Here is a 21,917-nt window from a genome sequence, read left to right on the forward strand (position 1 = left end):
AAATTCATAGTAAGTTCAACGGTTACACCTACGGTATTATTTGTTGTGGCAGTTTTATAGATGGGATTTTTGTTACTTTTTAAACGATATCGCTAGCTTTTATGTTGTAAAGTGCGCAATAGATTACTAAGGTGGCAATGTGGTTGGTACCCTGTTTCTACTAGTAGGTTAGGAAAGCTTAAAGTTGCTAGTGGAAACAAGTTATAACTGAATGAACTGGCTTGCATAGAGTCAAAACCTAAATTTATCAACCAATTACCTTTTGACTCATTTTTGCTCCTGTTCGAATTTCCCTTTCTTCTTCATAATTCCTACATTTTGTTTGATAGGGACTCTCCAACAACTTCGTCATAACCTGTAAAATTATCTTTTGATTACTGGATCTTTTGAATAATACAAAACCAAACTCTATTTTTCAGTTTCTAGAAAAAAAAAAATTCTGAAAATAAGGAAAAAATACGCTGCATATTAAAAGAGACTTTTTTTTTCTTCTTTTAAAAAAAAATCGAATTAAAGAAATGACATAACACATTTAATAATATATTTTAAAATTTTTCCTTACTTCTGATTATTCAATTTCATTTTATGTTAATTTCTTTTCGTTTTTCAAATAATGTATTCTTAAGTTGCATTTTAAAATTTTTTAGTTTACTGAGAGAGCCGCTGTAGCCCAGTGCTAAGAGAATCTGGCTCCAGTTCGGAGGAGCCAGGGTTTGATCCTAGACTCCGCTGGCCCATCGAGTACACGCGGTTATAAGTACTCGCAAAATCTGTGAAATCGAAAGTCCTGTGCGTCGATAGCGGTACCATGGGTTTTTTCTTTCTCAATTTCTTTTCTGAGGAATTTTTCCTATCTATGTCTCAATTGAGGAGGTGGCCTTTTGAATGAGTGGTGCTGTCATCTATCTGTGGGGTTTTGAATTAAGACTTACTTTCACCGTTGCGGTGCTCTTTCGTTAAACGACCCTCCTGACTTAATTCACAAATGGCCATTGGCTGGTGAGCTTGGCTTGTCCAAGTTTTATTAGAAACAACAACAACGATTTTCTGAGTTAACTTTTTTTTGTTTTTCATAGGAACCGGTGTATATATAGAATTGAAAATAATGATCGCATAAAATTTTTAAATTTCAGATCAAGATTAAGTTTATTTAATATTTTTTTTCAACCATCTAAATTTTATAGTTTAAAAGGTCTTTTTTTTATTTAACAAAAAAACAAACGAGTTCGTTAATGCATGTAAATAGAATTATTTGCTTAAATTGTTTTTGAATTGATATTGAATATTAGTGCCCAGTTGTAAAACTATATTGAAAAATAATTTTTTTTTGTTGCTTGAGTGGTTTCAATTTCAAACTTTTAAATGTGCTTACGTAAGAAACATGAATAGAAACTAATTTATTTTAGTAAAAGCAAATAAATAAAGTAAAAATAGGCAGACAAATTTATTTTAGTAAAAATGTAATAAATGGAAAAGCTTTCATATCCACTAGTTACAATGAGACTCTCTCACCGAAAAACGTTTAACGAGCACATTGTATCTGAAAATAGCTCTTGCATCTCTCAGATAGAACGTGCCTGATGAAAGGGAGTGCAAGCTTTCATTCGGACTAATATGAATGCTAAATAAAATAAAGCTGAAAATTAAACTTACTTTTTGAATTCCGTAAGAGTAGAAGGCCCCTGCTTCTAGACTTGCAGCGTCATACGTTGGATTTGGAACTATGTCATTGGCATGTATAACCATTTTTACACGCCCGGAAGGGGTGTCTGTCATGTTACTGTAATTATCTACGTCCATGTTTAGACACAACAAGAGCTCTACGAAATAAAATCCAGTGTTCAGCATATTCTTTAGTATTATAGAATTTATATGGTTGCTTTGAAGCTTTTATAGAAATTGAGATACAGTACTTTCACCGAATTTTTACATGCGTAAGTTTCGTGCCAACTCTGTAGTAAGCACGTTATTCCCTAGCAATTGCATTGCGTTGTGTTCTGTTTTCATGTAAACGATGTTTTCAGAACGGTTTATGTAAATATTTCACAAAAATGACGATTTAATCGCTTTTTGTGGATTACGTAGTTTTGACTAATCAATAACATGGAAAATCGGTTCTCCCCGAGAGTTATTACAGAGCGAAGGTGGATCATGCTGTGGAAAAAGGGTTCTCGTTCAAGCACTTTCATTTCCCCCCAGAATCAACTTTTATGGACATAAGCCGTTTTTCCCTTTTAATCTTTGTAAGGATAACAATATTACTCATATTTTCTCACATAACACATTTTTTGCTTATATTTTTATAGATAATTGGTTTTGATGACGATTGCCCGATTATAGTGTTCAAATGTTGTTATAAAAATGTAATTCAAAGTTGCATCAAGATTCATCAGTTTTTACCGCCGAAAGCTGTGCTATTCTGCTAGCTCTTAATTTAATTTCAGACGAAACTTATTAAAAGTGGATAATTTATACCGACTCTCGTAACTTTGTATCTTGTGTTTCTCACATTGGGAAAAGTCCCATAATTCCTAGAATTCAAGGTTACGTTTCACATTTACAAGACAAATGATATAGAATCTACTTTTATTGGATACCTTCACACACCATTTGGTCCCGGAAACCCTTTTTTTTTTGTTGGATACCTTTTTGTTCCTGGGAATGACCAAGCCGATATTTTGTCTGAAACAACTCAAAATTTCAGCACTATTCTCCTATTACCTTTGGACGTTAAACAAATTTGCAAATCTTCAATAGAGCAGGTCTGGAAAGAACACTGCAATACGCAAATTAATATTAAACTACATGGAATTTAATCTAACCTTGATACCTGTAAAACAATATCTTCTAATCGCAAAACCTAGATTTTAGTTAATAGACTGCGCATCGGTCGTTCCCGTTTTACCCATAAACATTCAGTGAAAGCTGAACCTGCACCTTGTTGTTCTCTGTGTCGTGTGGACATACTATTAAACATATTTTAACCGACTGCAAACGATTCAAGCATTTGAGGAACAAACTTTTGGGTTGCTTTTATTCTGATCTTTTATCCTAACTTGGTGACCCTATACATCACAATCTTATCCAGTTTATTAAGACAACAGGACGATATCCATTACTCTAAAAAATAATAAATAAAACAATAACTCTTAAGCATAGTGTCTGGCTCAATATAGCCATTTCTTGCACTTCTGCAATAAACTCCAACCTACCAACCAGCCAAAGTGAAAAAGAAATTGTTTGGTCAAGATTTACGAAAAAAAAAGAAACTTTCTGAAACTGTTAAATAAAGGAAATCGATAATATGGGGTATATTTTATATCGAGTGAAAAATGAATGGCGTATCGTTGAGTATTTGAAATTATTTTAAGAAGAAATTTAGCTGATGGAATGATGATGAAATTTAGCTATATTTTTTGCAAGTGTTTTATATAGCTCATTGTTGTCTATAATATATATTTTATTTACATTTGATTTTTATAATATTAATTTTAATTTATATTTAATTTTATTATTAATTTTATAATTAATTTTATATTGTTTTTATAATTAGTGTTTTTTAATGGTCGTAACTAAGTTTTTGTCCTTTTAAACTTACCTGAAGCTTTTCCAGTAACTGGATTGAATAGAACAGCAGGTTTCACTTCTTGTTGCTCACCCCAACGAGAATTAAAAGTAAAACAGTTTGTAAATTCGTAATCGTAATATTCCGCAAACCTGAAAATATTATTAAGAAATATCCGTTAAAACTGAAAAGGTATCATAATTTTTATTAAGTACTTCGGAACTTGATAACTTTAAATATAACGATAATTGTTCGAAATTATGAGTTATGGACGAATGCCCAACTGCTTTTTCTAATCGTAACAATTTTTTAAAAACCTTATTTCGGGACATTAAAGTTGAAATATATCGCTACCATGTTAGTCAAACCTGGCGTTTTGCAAACACCTAACGTGTATTAATTGGAAAAAGAAAATATTATGATAATCTTTATACGTATTTTTAAGGCACTGGGTTTCTTAATTCCTTCCAGCTTTTATTAAATATTAATAACATTTCAAAGGCACTGGGTTTCTTAATTCTTTCTAGTTTTTGTTAACGATAGTTTTGTTAACGTTTTTACATTCTATCTAACTTTTAAACTTTAAATTTAAGTTCACAGTGCGATGTAACTAACCAAGGTTTTTGTGTCGAAGTTTTCAAACTGTATGAGTCTATGAATTTCGAGGATAAGGCAATGAAAAGCCGAGTCCTTGATGATTTGTAAAATTTACATAATCTTTTTTAGTGAAAAGTGTAAACTGAGTATAAAGATAATTGTTTTAAATTCTGATTTAAATGACATAAAGAGATCTTACGGTTCTGTGAGAATTGCATCTTCATATTCAGCATACAGGACAAAATCTTTGTACTGGTTTCCTAGTTCAATTCGCTTTTGCCTACTTAATTTATCATATTCCTCTGCATGTCTAACCCGAATTTCCTGAAATAAGTAAATAAGTATAACTGAAAGCTTTTTGGAAGATTTTTTCCCAGATACTATAATAGAATAGCAATTGTTCTATTTCCTTTGTCAATTACAGAACGGACGGCGCGAAAAAGATCAATTTTAAAATTCGTTTTTTAGGAACTATTCGATGGATTTCCTTCAAATTTTGTATTTTTCCATGAAAAACTACATTCTTTGAAATGATGTAAAAAATTGCATACCTTACAAATCAAAATTGTTTCGACTATAATTAAATAAAATAACAAAAAAATAAATATTTACTAAAATTTATTCTTTGCGCGGAATTATCTTTACATAAACGAATTTTATAATTGTGTATAAAATTCTTTCAATTCGCTTAAAAAAGTTCTCGAGATACAGCAAAATACGTAAAAAGTAAAATTAACATTAAGCGGTCCAAACTTTGGAGCGCTCTCCTGAACAAACTATTGGAATCATATTTCCCAGATAGCGGCTACCCCCTATATTTTAAGCGTCAGAAATCTGAATCCGTTAAAAAAGGTATTTCATTCAGAGAAAGCACGTTTTTGTGTCTGATTTCCGTAACTTAAAATATCATCTGCATTAGTTAATTAACATATTTGAGCTTATCCCTTCAAACCATTAGTTCTAGAATGTGAAGATTCAATCATTAGGTCAAAAGTTATTCAAGGTGTTCTTCATTTTTTTGGACTGTACTTTTTTGAAAACAGTTCTTGGTTTGTGATTGGTCTCAAAATAGTTGAGGTCAACGATAATTCAGAAGGACAGCTCAAGTGAAGAGCAGAAATATACTATCAACATCTCGTAACAGAAATATATTATCAAAGAAAAAAAATTATAAGTGTACTATTTTTGTTCAAAAAAGTTACATTCCTGAGAATATTAAATAATTTCTGAAATAGTTACGAAGTACTTCATTTTCAACATTTCAATATCTATTTACCAGGTTAAACCATATTTTGAATTATAAACGCAAATTGGTTTGCAAACATTAACGAGATTTTATGTTGAACCACGTTTCCGTGGAAATTGAACTGTCATCTTGTAAGTACATTTTGTATTCGCGGGTTGATTTTGTTCAACTTAATAACTTACTAAAGTTGAATATATATTATATATATATATTCTTTTTTGTATCATTTTTGGTTATTCTACAATTTTACACGTGTCGCAAGAAATTAAATAATATATGTTTGACAAAATAATACTTTAAAATATTTATCTATGCTTGCAATATGTTTGTGCTAAAATGTGAATGTATAAAATTGATTTTATTCATATTCATCAAAACATTTGTGTAAAGTATTAAGTTTTATTTGTCTCTCTGACTTGGAAATGCCCTTTTGATTATACTTAACAGACCATCATATTATGTTCAATGTCAATAAAAGACTAATGTTGCGCATGTTTTTATTTACTTTTATGTCGGAACTTAATTATTTTTAGAACCACATACTGCTAAATTTAAAAAAAACCAACCTCAAACATGATAGGTAACTAAAGAGTTTGATTCAATATTCTTGAAAAAAGTTCTCTTGTTAAGTCAAAGAATAGTCGTTTAGTGATTAAACATTTTTTAAAATTTCGTTGAATTTTGATTGAAATTTTTTTATTCTTAGGATATAAATTTTTAAACAATAAAGTATTAAGATATAAATTAGGTATTGAGTTACATTAGGTATAAGGTTTTGCCTTCTATCTATTTCTAACTTACTTCTAACGTTTCTCCTGGTTTTCGAATACATATGGATGGATTTTCTTTGCACCAAATCTTGTAGCGAACTCTGAAAAAAACACAAATTGTTTGATATTTATTAAACAAAAAAAATTTTCAAAATAATTCTTTATAATTTTTTCATTTTTTTAAAATTATAAATTGATAATTGCAATAATTAATAATTGCTGACATAGAATGGTAATTTTTTAGTTTTTCCAGAATCTAAAATTAAGTTTTTTATTTATTAAATTGCAGTGCCTTAAAAATTCACGGAATCCGCTGGGAAAAATCTGAAAAAGAAGTTTTATTTTTTTATTTTATATGTTGAGATAATAAGCCCACTTGATAACATTTTTAGTATATGGGTAAGCAATATTTTTTCACATTCTTAGATACAATAACTAATTTAATTTTTAACGATTCAATTTTAATTTTAATAGAAAAAATAAACGTAGGAAATTTTCATTTTCGCCTAGCAACATAAAATAGCTTCAGTTTGAGTGATAAACTCGTAAAAAAGATTAGTTTTAAACTATATATTCTTATCAGCTGGACTTCAAAAGTGATCTTCCCACCTAGATTAAATTTGTAGAAATCTATGAATAATTGCCAAATTTTGTGTAATTTCCAATTTTGAATAATTGTCAAAATTGTCCCTGGAGGGCATATTGCCACAAAAAAAGAAAAAAAAGCAGGGATGAAATACCTTTTCAAACGATTTCAGTATCGTTTTTGTTGATTAAACAACTTTACAATAGCAAATCTTTTGCTTGACTTTGTAAAATAAAACTTTAAAAAAATAAAATAAAATACATAAACTAGGCATAACTTCAGAATTAAAGTGGTCGTCAAAAGAAATGAACGTACAAATATAAAAAAAATAAAGTGAAAAACTTCCATTCTATAATGCAATATCTTTGACTTGTTTTTTTTTTTTTTTCGTGACACCTTGTGAAACTGTATGCATAAAAGTTTTAATTTGAACAATTCATAACGAAAAGCAAATTTCCAAGTCCAAAGCCGAAGTCTGTCTTCTTGTTTAAACTATAGGAAAGATCATTTATATTTTATGAGTAAAAATTCGAATTTGTTAAAAAAAATGTACTTATTCTTAGAAAGTAACGTTTTTGTCTTTTTAACTTCATAATTTTATCAATCGTATATTCTTAATGACTAAAGCTTTCATCTAGAATCATCAAAATTGGCATTGGGTTGTACTTGAAAACTCAATCCATTCATAAGGTAAAAAAAACAAAAAAAAAAGTTTTTTTTGAAGGTGATTTTTTTTAAAGGTCGTTTATCTTTTGAAGTTACAAGTTCTTGGCGTAGTACAGCCATTTTTGTTTTCGCCACCAAAAAATTAACTAGTTTTTGACTATTAAAAATAACAATAGAATTCAGATACTAGATTTTCAAATACTAGATACTAGATTCGAATACTAGATTTTATTTCATTGCAATATTTTGGTTAATACGAATATTTAACGTCTATTGGAAAAATCTTCCCAGCTTCTTTTTAAATCTAAAAAAATAGTTTTTGCAATTGCGCTAGACATTAAGGAGAAGTTTTTCTATTGTTTAAAGTTTATATCTAAAATTTTTAACATAAAATGTTCTTATTTTATCGGAAAATATACAATAACAGCTGAAAAAACGAGCAGTATTTCATTTGCAACGGTGAATTCGATAATTGTAAGACTTACTTAGAAATAAAAGTCTTAGATAGAAAAAACAACTAAAATAAAAAGACACTTAATAGACGCTTATTTTAAGTTAAGCAGAAAAAGATACATGGGCGTCGGCGGGGTGGGGACGATGAATATATGCTCTCCTCAATAATTAGAAATCTCTTCAAGTCCCCCCCTCAAATATTTCTGACTAATAAATAAAATTTTTCATGAATCATCATCGATTTAAATTCATGAGATTAAAAAAAAAGAGATAAAAATTTTTACCTAATCTTTCTGCAGATATTTTGCAGAATTAAGAAAGTTTTCTCTGTGATAGAAATTTAGAGACTGTGAATTTTAGATTCGTCCCTTTCAAAAATTTAAAACCATAAGGTTCTCGATATAGTTTTCAAATTTAAAAATTAAGAGATGACGATACTTTGACCTTGACCCAGTGATCAAATTTAAAAATTAAGAGACGACGATATTTTGACTGTAAATATCTTGAATTATCGACTTTAATTGGAGACTATTCACATAGAAATCTTATTGAATATCTTAAAGACGCTGGATGCTTCCAAAACTTTTAAATCAACAGGCTTTTAATACCGACCAACTGTTAAGCGAGGTGTAGCCTCCTCTGGCTCTTGCGCAGGAAATTTAAAGAAAAAAAGAAGGAAAAATTGACTAAAAAATTGAATGTGTGCTATGCCCCCCATGAAGGGATAAAAAAAAAAAAATACTTTTCTTAATACTTTTTACATTCCTTGAGAAATAACTTTTCAAGTTCGGCTCAGTGCTAGCAGAACTAGAAGTTATGCTGTTATTATATGTTTAAATTTAGAAATGTTTTGACTAATTAAAAGCAAACAAACTTTTATTTTGTTTAAAACTATATTTACTTACGGATTGCTGTTACAAACTGTTACAGCTGGGAAATCAAGCTGTACTTCATTCGCAACATTGAACTCAACCATAGTTGGATAGTTGTAAAAGATACTTAAAAATGTTGAACTTTGATACAAAAATCCACTCAAAATGGTAAAACACCCTGCAGTGTTAATAAATTTCTTCCATTTTTCGTTTTTCAACCAAGAAAATTTCTTTTTCCATTCTTTTCGCCTATTAAGCTTTGAATTACGTGTCGATTTCTTATTACTTCTCCATACTGAATTAGTAACAGTATAAACAGAAGGAGTGATTTGGGGTGAAGGGCCAAAACATTTTGATTTTTTAAAATCAAAATTAGGCTCATATGATTCTTCCCAAATAGATTTATTATATCGTCTTTGTTTCGGTTTATTTGTCATGGCGGATAATGGGGAATTCAGATTTAAAATATGTCTTATTAATAAGAACTTCCAGCAAATAATCATCTGAAAAATGTTTGAAATAGTTAACATTGATTTTATTTTTTTAATATTCGAGTTCTGTTTGCTATTTTGTTAAGATGTTTCTATTATCCTCATTGTAAAATAACGGATTTTAAAAAGCTTTTAATAGAATACAAATATTAAATAAATTTTTCATGATAACAGTGATTTTACTTAAAATTGCGGTATTTTTCTAAATAAAAATGATTCATATCTTTTAAGGACATTTGCTAAATTTTCAATAAAAGTATTGATTTTAAGAATTTTTCGACTACATATCAATATCGATCAATACACTTAATGATCAATGCACAGTAATATCAAGTTTAAGAGAAAATTCTGAAAAGACACTATTTAATATCAAAAGATGCTATTATCAACCATTATGTATATATAAGTAGCATTGATTTATTAACCTGCTGATGGATGAAATACAAAGCTGTGTATGAATTTCAGATTGAATAAACGAATATCATCATCAATCAAATATATATTATTTCGGCTTCAATAACTACTGCAACGTGCCATATCAGATGCAATAATTCACCTGTTTTACGTATTTATTGTGTAATAAATACATTCTTACGACTGTCTTTATGTTACGGAACATTTATGGTGGAATAGATATGTCTGAAAATGATACCTTCTTTTCTTTTGAGAAAAATAAAAGAAATTTGTCTACTTTTTCTAAGATACGATGTTTTTGAAATAAACGATAGATCTATATTAGCTACACTTTTAGAAAATTTTGACCATTCAGCATTCCTTAAGCTGCATTTCATTATTTTGGCAATAGCTTCATCACTGTATCACAGAATTTCTAACTCTTAAATATTTGATGCAATTATTTTATTGCTCATGTTTCTTCTCAGAACATTTTAAACGTTTTCCAACTAATTTTTTTTCAATATCATATTTTAAAACCGTTACTACTGTATTATGGAGTGGCACAAATTCAAATCAAATTTGGCAATAAAATTTTCCAGGTTTATGGCGACTATGGAACAATCATTTACTTACACTTTTTCAACTTTATGTTGCATTTCGAAATCAGTTGTGTTAATCAAGATGTTTCATAATGCCTAATGCTTCTGAGGAAATTCTTACCCTCAAACAATTGAAGTTAGTAGCTTTTCAATTTGACAAAATGTTCGCTCTGAGAATTTCCCAAGAAACGATTTCGATAGTATGAAAGGAAAAAAATATCGTTAATTCTGAATATTCATTTTTTGACTTTAGAGATAAAGCCAATGAAGTTTGTTATTAATATACTTTGAATTTAATCATTCACATTCCTAATTAGTTAAACGTATCGACTGAACAAAGGGTTGATCTCAACGTTAAGTATTTTCTGAAAAAAGAATCTTTTTAACGTTATGAAATTTTATATATATAGCTGAGAAGTTTGCAGAGCCTTTTCTATTTCTATACGATGATTATATATGCAATAGCAATCGAGCTCGTATTACGACTTACAATAACAATAACTTTAAACTAACCCACTATTCTTTTAAAGAAGTTTAAAATACTTCATTTGATACAAAAATTCATACGTTTTATTGATAATCGTATTCCTCAAATTAAGTATAATTTCCTAAATATCTTCATATCTTTGATAGCATTTATGGCAAAATAGTTACGTTGGAATGACTATTCTTTCCGCTTAAAGAAAAAGAAAGTTGTTTACATTTATTACAATACAATATTTAAAGTTACATTTACTACAATAAATTGTAAATCAATAGTTTTTGCGTGTTCTTTTTAAAGTTGGCGTATTCGTTTTTGCTACCGATAAAGTCAAATATATTGTCTTTTTGTTTATACCAATAAATTAATCTATAAAAATCAATATGCATTTTTCATACTTAGTGCATTGATTAAGCTTAACGATGAAGATTTCACCGTTATGTATCAATTTAAGATGTAAACAATTTTAAGGTAATGACATTGTACTATGAAAGGGGAAATTTTTTTCCTGCATTCTTTATGAGATAATTATTTATTAAAACCCTGAGCTTGTGAAGGAAATTTTTATGTAAGATGACAAAGTTGTTTTGAAGCAATAAAGTATTAAATATAACTAAAATCTTACTAGAAAATTAAATCAATTAACTATTATGCTGTTTTTAAAGCTCAAAAGCCTATGGAATTAAAAATCTATGATATAAAATATTTGATATTGTTTATGTTTATAATTTAATTGTATATCCATCTGCTTTTTATACTTTGTTTATATTCTTTCTTTTAGTAAAAAGATTCTGAAGAAATCTTTTGACTTCTATTGTTTGCAAATATTATTATCTAGTTGAATACCTGTTCTCAGTACGAGGTGAAAACTATCAATAAATCAGTACTGAACAGCACTGAAAATTCACGCACAAAACTGAACGACATAGACCGACACAATTAATAGAGCAAAAATAAATCCAATTTTTTCTTTATAATTTTTTGTCCTTTGCCGGCAGATTAAGGTTATTGAATTAGGCAAAATACGTTATTGATAATTCATTCCATCAAAATAACGATTAACTGTATTCAATATTGCTTGGAATGTTATTGCTCGAGGCCAACTCATGATGGTTTAAATTTACCACAATTAAGAAGTTTTCTTTGGTATATATCCTGTTCGGTGGCCCGCAAAACCTCGATACATATTACTTAGATTAAAACTGGTCAGGATTTATGCAGTTTTATTAAGTGCCAAATTTATTAATTTCTCCTACATTAGTACATTTGGTATTGATTAGAATTGCTCCAATTATCATAACACCAAAAGTGAATGTTATCAAAATTAATTAGCACCATTGGCGTCAATTATAGTATGACTATTTTCCATGTTTCTGCTGAATGAATCAGTACTGTTTCTCTATCAATTTTTGCTTTTTAGTATCGCGTTACAGTTTTGTTTTAATTAATACCTATTGCCAAAATTAATTAAGTATCATTGTGACTTCAACAGTAGTATGGCGATTTTTTTACTTTTCTTCTAAACGAGTAAGTACATTTGATCCATTAACTTTGCTATTTAGTAAATAGTTTATTATTTTTTTTAAATTTTAGTTTTAGTACCTATTACCAAAATGAATCAAGCATCATTGGTTTCAGCAATAGTATGGAGAATTTTTGCTTTTCTCCTGAAAAAATTAATACAATTTCTCCATTAATTTTTTCTATTTATTTCATAATTTTTTTATATTTTAGTTATTGTACTTCTCACCAAAATTAATCAAGCATCATTGGCGTCAATAACAGTAAAGCGGTTTTCTTCGAGCGATTTAGTACTATTTTTTCATTAATCTTGCTTTTAAGTCTGTAAATTATTTTTTTAAAATTTTAAATACCACCGGGGATTTTGAATTAATTATAGCTATTCCCAAACCCGAAAAAGATTCTGAAAACCCGAACAATTATAGAGTGATTGCGTTGCCTAGCTGCCTTTGTAAACTGCTTGAAAAGATAATTAATACCAGATTTATCCAACTTCTTGAATTTCCAAATATATATCATATCAACCAGAGTGGTTTTAGAAAATGCAAATCCATTATTGGCAATATACTTATGCTAGAAACGCAAGTAGAAGATTAGCTTTTCTAAATAAACACCTCGTGACAGTACTATTCGATTTGAAAAAAGCGTACGATGTGACTTGAAGACATGGTATTTAAATGGACCTGATTAATTATAATAATACGGGAAACATGTTTTATTTCATTAAAAACTTTTTAACTGACAGAACCTTTCAGGTACGCATTAATGCAATTTTATCACATGATATTAACCAACTCGAAGGAGTTCCGCATGGTATTATGATTAGCTGACTCTGTTTCTCATAAAAATAAACGAACTTTTATCATCTCTACCAAATACAGAAAATCTTTGGCAGCTTTTACCCTGATCTTAAATCCTTGGTGGGTGACCCTATACACCATAATCTTATTACGTTTGTCAAAACAATTGAACTATATTCACTGCTTTAAAAATAAAGTTTTTTTTTTTACTTAGTGACTGGCGCATTATAGTCATATCTAGCTCTTGTGCCAATAAACTTTAATGAACCAACCGACCAACTACTAAATACAGTTGAAGGCGAGTTATTTGCAGATGATTTTAGATTGACTTGCAGAGCCACGTGCATGCGAACTATTGAACAACAGTTACAACTTTCGATAAACAAGATTTTAAAATGGTCTGATTTAAATAGTTTTTCCTTTTTATCTATGAAAACTTCTTGATGCCATTTCTGTCAAAAATAAGAAAGTCACCCTGATCCTGAACTTTACATTAATACAGTCCTCCCTGTTGTCCAGGAAATAAACTTTTAGGTCTGATCTTGGATTCAAAATTGATGTTTAAAGCTCACATACAGAAATTACTGAAATTCTGTTTTGCAAAATTAAATATCTTAAAGGTACTGGCTACTACATCATGGGAGGCAGATACTATGCTCAAAATATATCATTCTTTAGTTCGTTCCAAGTTAGATAATGGTGCTATAGTTTATGGCTCAGGTACTAAGTCGGTTTTAAAATATTTAAACAATATCCATCATCAGGGATTCAGAATTGCCAGGAGCTTTTCGTACCTCCCACCTATCTATAGTTTATATGTTTTACATAACGAACCTTCTCTTAATTTGAGACGAAATAGACTCTCTCTTAACTTTTATTTTCATATTAAATATCAACTATCGCATCCATTATACTCTCACGTTTAGCACTATCATGTTCTACTCATTTCAACAACAGACCTGCCTTAATTCCCACTTTTGGATTAAGGATGAAAAACCTTGTAACAGAAATAGGTTTAGATGATTTTAATGTTTTAGAATCAGCTGAGTTGATTTCTATGTGGAATGACGTGCATGTCAAAACTATTGACATTTCTGAAAACTTGACTAAGGATAAAACATCTGCAGTGATTTTATCAACAGTTATTTTATTTCAATTTATGTAATTTTAACGGCTCTTATGTACTACACACTGAAGGATATAAATTTAATAACCATGTTGCTAGTGCTGTTGTGCACAATGCGGGAGTGATATCAGAGAAACTACCTACACATTTTTCTTGCCCTTCAATTTCCTTTAAGCCAAATTTACAAAAAATGGTTTATCATTTCTGATTTAAAAAGCTGTATCGATGCTATAAAATTTTTTTACAATAAACCTCACTTTAGGATTCTTAGGATCGGGGGCTAAAAAGCGTCTTTTTTCAATAATTAAGGTCTAATCAATCAATCTTTTCAATAATTAAGGTCTAATAATTGTTTTTAAGACGATAGAACTGACGGATTTGGAGTAATAAGAGGGAAACACAGACGAATTCTTCATTTTATTAATGTAGTTTACAGTAATAATTCAATCTTTAAATGAAATAGGTAGGGATAAAAGAATCATAATGTACAGACATTTTTTCTAAATAAACGAATAAATAAATAAATAAAAAAAATCCCATATCTGTACTCTGTGTCAGAGTCTAGAGTTCAATAATTAAAACTGGCAAACTGGCATATTTTATATCTCATCACAGTGCAAGTTCACGGCATGCTGAGTGGTTACGTGACAAACTATCGCTTTAAAGCTGAATTATTTTCTTCCTTTCTTTTAATAGAGATGCTCTGAATAAAGCTACTTTCTAACAAATATTTTAATTACAGTAATAATTTAGTAATCAGTAAATTAAACAATAAGGGACACAATAATCATCAACATTCATTTTTACGAAAGAAAAAAAAGAGGAAAAAGAAATATCTAAAATTTATTTATGACTGATACTCTGCATTTTCCGTCTCTGTGAAATCCAATAATAAAGCATCCCTTTTGTTTAAACTTTGTAACTAATCAAACATTTCTTGAAACTGATGAAAAGGCAACAGGTTACATCAAACCCAGTTTCAACTAAATATTTTTTTAAACTGCTTAAATAGAAAAAAAAAATTAATTTTAAAAAGGTTCTACGTATTTATTGCGCAACTTAACTTAAAAAAAAACTTTACATTTTATTTTAAAAACAATTGCCATTAAAACTTTTATTTATGGCTACCAATGTTTATTTATATTGGTATTGATTTGTTATGTCATAACAAATCATAACCTCTGGGGGTACTGGATTGGAGATCCATCGTTCTCTGATTCAGGTCAAAATTACGATTTGTGGATGAATGAAGGGATGTATGAATGGGTTCGCCCTATAAACGGGTGTGACGTATGGTGTGGCAGAAATCGAATTCTTGGCCATAGATGGCGCCACTGGAAAACAAGAACAATCGCACCCTCTCTGCCTAAACAGGCATACGTCAACAACAATGTTTATTTTAATGAATGATTGAATTATTACACTTAAATTTTTAGGTAATGGCTTATAAGTATGAAACTACAATACATAAAATGAAATTATATATATTTGAACTTATATTATTCTTCAGAAAAAAGAAGCCTTATCAAAAGAAAATTGATTTACAATCGAAGTCAAATCCCGAGTCGTATGCCTCGTCACCATTAATGAAGTGAAAAATGTTTATAAAGTGAGCTCGAATATTCAAACGAGTTTTTCTTGGTTTTGCCTGGTCTTTATTCGTAATTATTTAAAGGGTTGACCTCCCTTATGGTATATTACTACTTTCTCATAGTGAATTTTTCAATTCGTGCTCACCCCTTATTAGCTTAAATTATTTTACATGTTTTTAAATTTAAGTCAGTTTATTTTTTCGTGACCAACTTCGGTATTATGTATGAGAGCTGTTTATCAATCGATTTCAATTCTAAGTACCCCATCTCTCATTCAGATGAATAATATTCAAAGAAAAGGAATGGCGTGCTTTAAAAATACGAGATAAATGCTAAATTGATTTACCTAGTGATGTTCATGTCACTGTCACTATTGTTTTTGTTTACTACTGAAGATTTTTTTACTATTTTTATAACACTGTTTTCAATGCAGAAAAATGTTTGTAATATATTGAACCATTATTTTAGTTTCATCCTTCAGCTGTCATTTTATTTAAAATGAAAACTTTTAAGTAGATTGATAAATATTGATGTTTTGCTCTTTTTAAAACTTCTTTAAATTAATTATATTTTTGTTAATTTATATTTATAATACTTTATTTTTTATTAAAAATGAAGTTTTAAAACAAAGTTCTGTTTGATGTTAAGAGATGTTCTTTACGCATTTAGCGATTTTATGTGTATTTTTTAGGTTCACACTTCCGACAAGTTACATTGTAAGCATCAATTTTGAAAAGTTCGACATTTTTGAAGGAAATACGTTTCATGTATTCTTCTTGAAACTCTGAAAATTTTTTTAAACAAAAATAAATTATTTAAAAAAGCTTATTTCAATAATTTTTCGAAAAAAAAAAAGAATTTAAAATATATTAAGTTATAATTTAAACTCTAAGCAAAGATCTACACAGAGAACAAAAATCTGTTAACATCATCATACTGTTAGGTGATGACATTTCTGATAAAAAATACAACAAAATTGTGGTTAATATAAGCCAAAACATATGGTATTTAAACAATTCATTTCAAAATTTTTCTATTCATGTGGTAACGGTTTACTAGAAATCTTGGTTTTCAAAATTATAGTTCTTATTATTCTATAGTTTGCATTTAGTAAAAAATTCAAAACTGAAACATAAATTTCTCTGAATAAATGGTTTTTATGTCATGCTCTAAGGTATCATATTAAAAGACATGCTTTTTCTGAAAAGAAAAGCAATACTTGTAGACTAAAATGAATTAGATTAAAATAAATAGACTAACTAGAAAATTACTAAAGCTTCCACCGAACTAATTTAAAATTACATGAAATTTACCCTAACCTTGATACATACCTGTAAAAAAAATCTTCTGATCGCAAAAGCCAAGTTTTTGTTAATAGACTGTGCATCGGCCATTCCCGTTTTATCCATAAACATTTACTGAAAGCTGAACCTGCCCCTAGTTGCTCTCTTTGTCGTGTCGACAGTACTATTAAATATATTTTAACCAACTGTAAACGATTAAAATATTCGAGGAACAAACTTTTTGGTTGTTTTTATCCAGATCTCTTATCCTTACTTGGTGACCCTATACGTCACAATCTTATCCAGTTTATTAAAACTATAAGATTACATCCATTAATTTAAAAAATCTATTATGTATAATTCTCTTACGTGGCTCCCAAATTTTGGCTGTATTTCTTTTCCACCGGTGGCAACGTTTGCTTTGTTTTGAAAACACCAAAGCATTCTGCCTTTTAATGATGTTTTTCTGATCTAATATATATAATTCTCTTACGTGGCTCCCAAATTTTGGCTGAAGTACTTTGTACAACTAAATAAGATTCTTTTCACAACAGTTAAATATTCACTTTATTTTCTTCATTCATAGAGAAAACAGTCGGAATTCTGTTAGGTTAAAAAACATTTCGCTAAAAAAATAACGAATTCTAAAAGAAATAAAAATAAACAACTTAAAAAATAAAAATGCTGTTGCCAGCCATAGAATTTTTTGAAAGTTAACTTTGCAACATAAATCAAAATGACATAGAAGCGCAACTAGATCAAAATTATGATACCTGAGTGCTTGACGTAACAAATCCTTCAATTCTAAAAGTGTTGTATTGCCAAATATCCAAATTAACAATTGTGTTCTTAAAGAAATTCTATAAAAAGTTTTAAATAAACAACCTACTTCTACAACTGCTTCTTGAAGAACTTGGCTCATTGATTAAAAATATTGTTTTAATTTTACAGTACTAACTTTACTTCTACTTTCATTATTGCTATGACCCTCTTTCATTACATTTTACAACTTCATGCTAAGTTTGAGGACTTTAAGTTGTTTTGTGGTTGAATACTGACATTTAGAAATGTGTACATAAAAAAATAATATTTAGAGGTTAAGAGTTGCCTCAGAAAAATTTGAATTGTTGACATTGAACTTAACAATGGAAACAATCGTTTTTGTGAAAAATTGAATTGTATTGTTGACATCAAAACTAAAAATATTGTGTTTCAACTTAACAATACTACCTTAATTTATACTTTAGAATTGCCTCGGAGAAATTTGAATTGTTAGCAATGACTTAAACAAAAAGTTTTATTTTTACTGGCAAATACTATATTATAATTTTAACTTTTTTAATGACTATACTCATTTTCTTACTCTTTTCTTTGTTTTTTATACATTTTATTTTTTTGTGATAAAATAAAAAACTTATAGTTGTTCTGCTTCTGAACCCTGATGAAAACACAAAATAATGGGCTTCATCAACAATCAAAAATATATACATTTATTTTACAAATTCCATATTATTAAGGTGGCGCCCTTCAGAGAATTAAAAATGCAAAATTATCTTCATCAAAGCCAATGCTTTACATCCGGCGTTCAGTGGCAGACTACTATTTCATATTGTTTTACAACACATGGCTTTAGCCCTCTGGTGGGAAAGATTTTAAAACAAAACTTACAACAGTTACTTTTCTCAACAACTGAAATTTAGAATAGTGTGATTAAGAAAAATATGTGAACTGTTTGCAATTTCAAATTAATATTGAAATGTACAGGTTTAGAATTTTCTACAGTAAAAAGTTTTCGGAACTTCAGTATTTAAAAAAGTATACAAAAACTAGACGTTAAGAACGTATCCAATGAGCGAGCAAAGCGAGCATTGGATTGCGAAGCAATCTGAAATGAACTGTGAAAGCAGTTCCGGGGGTTGGTGAGCGCTAGCGAGCAGGCGGCGAAGCCTCCTAGTAATAAATAAAACAATAACTCTTAAGCCTAGTGTCTACAGTTTAGCCATTTCTGGCTCTGGTGCAAATAAACTCCAACCAACCAATATTCAACCATTCTTAAAATTTCCTTCAGTTTCAGCCTGGTTATTATAATTCCAATGTGGTTATTGATTTCTCCTTGTTTTCCGCGGAGCATAGCCGAAACTTTACAGTACTTACAGACATAATATTGTCAATCATGCAAATAATTGAATGAGGCTAATTAAAAATATTTTTAAATTTGATTAATTTTATAATTTTTAAAATTAGTTTTTGATTTTAACCCTGTTTTCGACGCTGCGTAGCCGAATATTTATAGCACTCCTTCACTCACTTAGTACTGTCCATTATGTAAATAATTGAATGAGGTTAATTAAATTCTATCAAAAATTTTTTGTTGTGTTTTTTAATTATTTGTTGATTTAATAGATTTTTAATTGATTGTTGCGTGGAATAGCCGAAAAATTTACACAGCTCTCTTAACATTATTAATTACACAAACAATTGAAAGAGGTACACAAAAATATTTTCTCTCTCGAAGAGAATTATTTTACCAATAGCACAAAAATATTATTTGATTTTCTCATTACCAATTTTTTCGTAATTCTCATTCTTTTTTCAGGAAAATAAATGTTTAATAATGACAAACAAAGTTTATTAGATGAAACCCACCATCCTAACATCTTTGCATTTCTACGTACTATTGGTATTTTAAATTGCAAGTTGTTTTATAGTATTTACCATTGTATCAGATTTAGCTTATGTTCGTTTTTATTTATACTCGGTTTTGCTAGTAATCATTTTATGTGATTTTATTTATGCATTTTATGAACATAAATTTCGCGCACGCTCTTTCTGAACTGTTTCTGTAGGACTGGTATATTACTCCTCAGAACATATTGAATTAAAAGAATTAAGTTTCGGTCGTGTGTTGGCAACAGGTATGTTTTCTTTTACATATAACGTAAGTGACGTCATTCAGTTTGCATGTCATTACTGAATTTGTATAAAAGGTGGTATTGTTGAAAGTAGTGGTCACTTTACTATGCCACTTTACAAATTTGCGTTATTATATCGTTGTGTCCGGGTGATGTACGATGTTAGCCTTATATGCTTAAACTGTATTATAAGCACTTATTCTTTCAATTGTTTCCAGCATCGAGATGACACTATATTTAATAAAAATATTTAAATCTACAAGTTTCATCATATGAGTTGCCACATTTACTCACAATCCACTGCACGGGCTCTGCCAACTTTTTCAAAAATTTCGCTTGCCGAATCATGTCCTTTTTGGACCTTGTGTCAGTAAACTATACTTCAATTGAATTCAGCGACAAACAATCCTCAGACGGTGTTTATTTTCCTTAAGATTTTAAGTATCTGGATAATATGTAGAAAGTTTTGAACTCCTTCATTTTTAATATTATATGAAAGGATTTAATAATAAAACCAATAAGGGAATGTGAAATAAAAAAATTTAAACGGCTAACGACGCTTTTAGGAATTTCAGTATTCCTAGTGCCACATGCGGCGTTAGTGCGATTTTTAATTACTGCTTTTCCTCTCAATAAATATTTAAGAACCAATATTTTAAAGCTATCATTAGGAGTACTATAATCCCAGACAAGTTTGATATGAAACTACTTAAGAATTTTATAATCCAGGAAATATTTTAAGTAGTTGAGTTGCTTTCGGGTTCTTGGAGTTGTTGATAATGCTATCAAAGATTTATAAATTACTTAATATATTTTGATTAAACCAGCACTGCAACTGATTTTCCAAAAAATAATTTATTTTAAGGAGCTTGCTAATATTTACTTACTTTATCAAAGTAAGAGAGTAAACTAATTGAAGTTTGGAGAAACAATTAAGTAAATCTTTGAGAAATTTATTATGCCTTAAGTAGTAATTCAAAGGGAGTGAAATATTCATTATTGTCTAAACTGAGTTCGAAATATTTTTGATACTTGCGAAGCGTAAAAGTTATTGGGCATCGAAAATTGTATGGATGGTACATTTAAAAGTAGGAAATTGATTAAATGTCAACTATAATTTATCTTTGCAAAAGTTAGTTAATTAAATTTCAGCTGTAATTAATATTTAGCACTGAAGAGATTTTTTAAGAAAAATAAGATTGTTTGTAAGATTTGTTTGAACTCCAAGTTATTGTTCTATATTAAATCAATAAATCTTATATATTTCCAAACTTTTATTTTAATGCAATTAATTTATATTAAAAGTAACTTTAATTATTTAATAACTTCTTTTAATAAAGTTATTCTGCCTGTGTCACTCGAAAATTTAGTTCTTGCTTAAACAGAATTTGAATGTTTAGTACAAATACATTTTATTGTATGATTACACTGGGAATTTTTTTTCTGTGATATTTATACAAATACTTGATCTTGCCTGATTCGGGAGTGAGGATTTCAAAACTGAAATTAGTTTTGCTTCGAGAGCTACAGATTTTTTTAAATGGCATTTTAGTCCATATTTTGTCGAAATGTAGAAGTTTAAAAACGTTATGTGTAACAAGGGTTCACATAAATGCTGCAAAACACTTCTAGGGGAGTAAGAGCACAACGTCAGAATTACAATTGTGTAGGAATTGCTTCGAGTGCACCTGTTAAGAAGCACACGAAAAAACAATTTGTAATTGGAAAGTGCCCCTAGCAGCGTATTAAGACATTTCCAGCATGGGTGCCAATGTAATTTTAATCCTGATGATGTGCCGTAACTTCTTAGAAATTTGTCTAAATTATGCGACCCACTGTTGTACATAACTTTTTTAAATTTGTGCATTTCGAATAAAATAGACAAAAAATGTCATTAAGAAAACTGTAGCTTAGAAAGAGAGAGAGAGAGAGACTAATTGCAGACTTGAAATCAGCTATAT

At 29.1% G+C, this 21,917-nt stretch overlaps 1 protein-coding gene across 1 annotated transcript; it reads right to left on the bottom strand.

The window, feature by feature from the left end:
• Nucleotides 1-147: 147 nt before the first annotated feature.
• LOC139426494 (uncharacterized) lies at nucleotides 148-9,192 on the bottom strand. Its single transcript, XM_087160149.1, has 6 exons — nucleotides 8,789-9,192; nucleotides 6,210-6,279; nucleotides 4,362-4,486; nucleotides 3,599-3,717; nucleotides 1,654-1,820; nucleotides 148-355 (listed from the first exon to the last, which is right to left on the bottom strand). Exons 1-6 carry the CDS (start codon nucleotides 9,190-9,192, stop codon nucleotides 248-250), a joined length of 993 nt encoding a protein of 330 aa, XP_087016275.1. The 3' UTR covers nucleotides 148-247.
• Between the last annotated feature and the right edge of the window lie 12,725 nt (nucleotides 9,193-21,917).

This window comes from Parasteatoda tepidariorum, chromosome 3 (genome assembly GCF_982258835.1).
Source record: "Parasteatoda tepidariorum strain Cologne lab strain chromosome 3, Ptep-v5.0, whole genome shotgun sequence".
Classification (NCBI taxonomy): domain Eukaryota; kingdom Metazoa; phylum Arthropoda; class Arachnida; order Araneae; family Theridiidae; genus Parasteatoda; species Parasteatoda tepidariorum.

Bases quoted from the DNA above. Each gene is read 5' to 3' on its own strand.
- LOC139426494 (XM_087160149.1), bottom strand. From the start codon at position 9,192: ATGACAAATAAACCGAAACAAAGACGATATAATAAATCTATTTGGGAA. The intron at 3,718-4,361 runs GTAAGATCTCTT...TAATATTTTCAG, and splicing joins GATGCAATTCTCACAGAACC to GTTTGCGGAATATTACGATT. The intron at 1,821-3,598 runs GTAAGTTTAAAA...TTTATTTCGTAG, and splicing joins AGTTACTGGAAAAGCTTCAG to AGCTCTTGTTGTGTCTAAAC.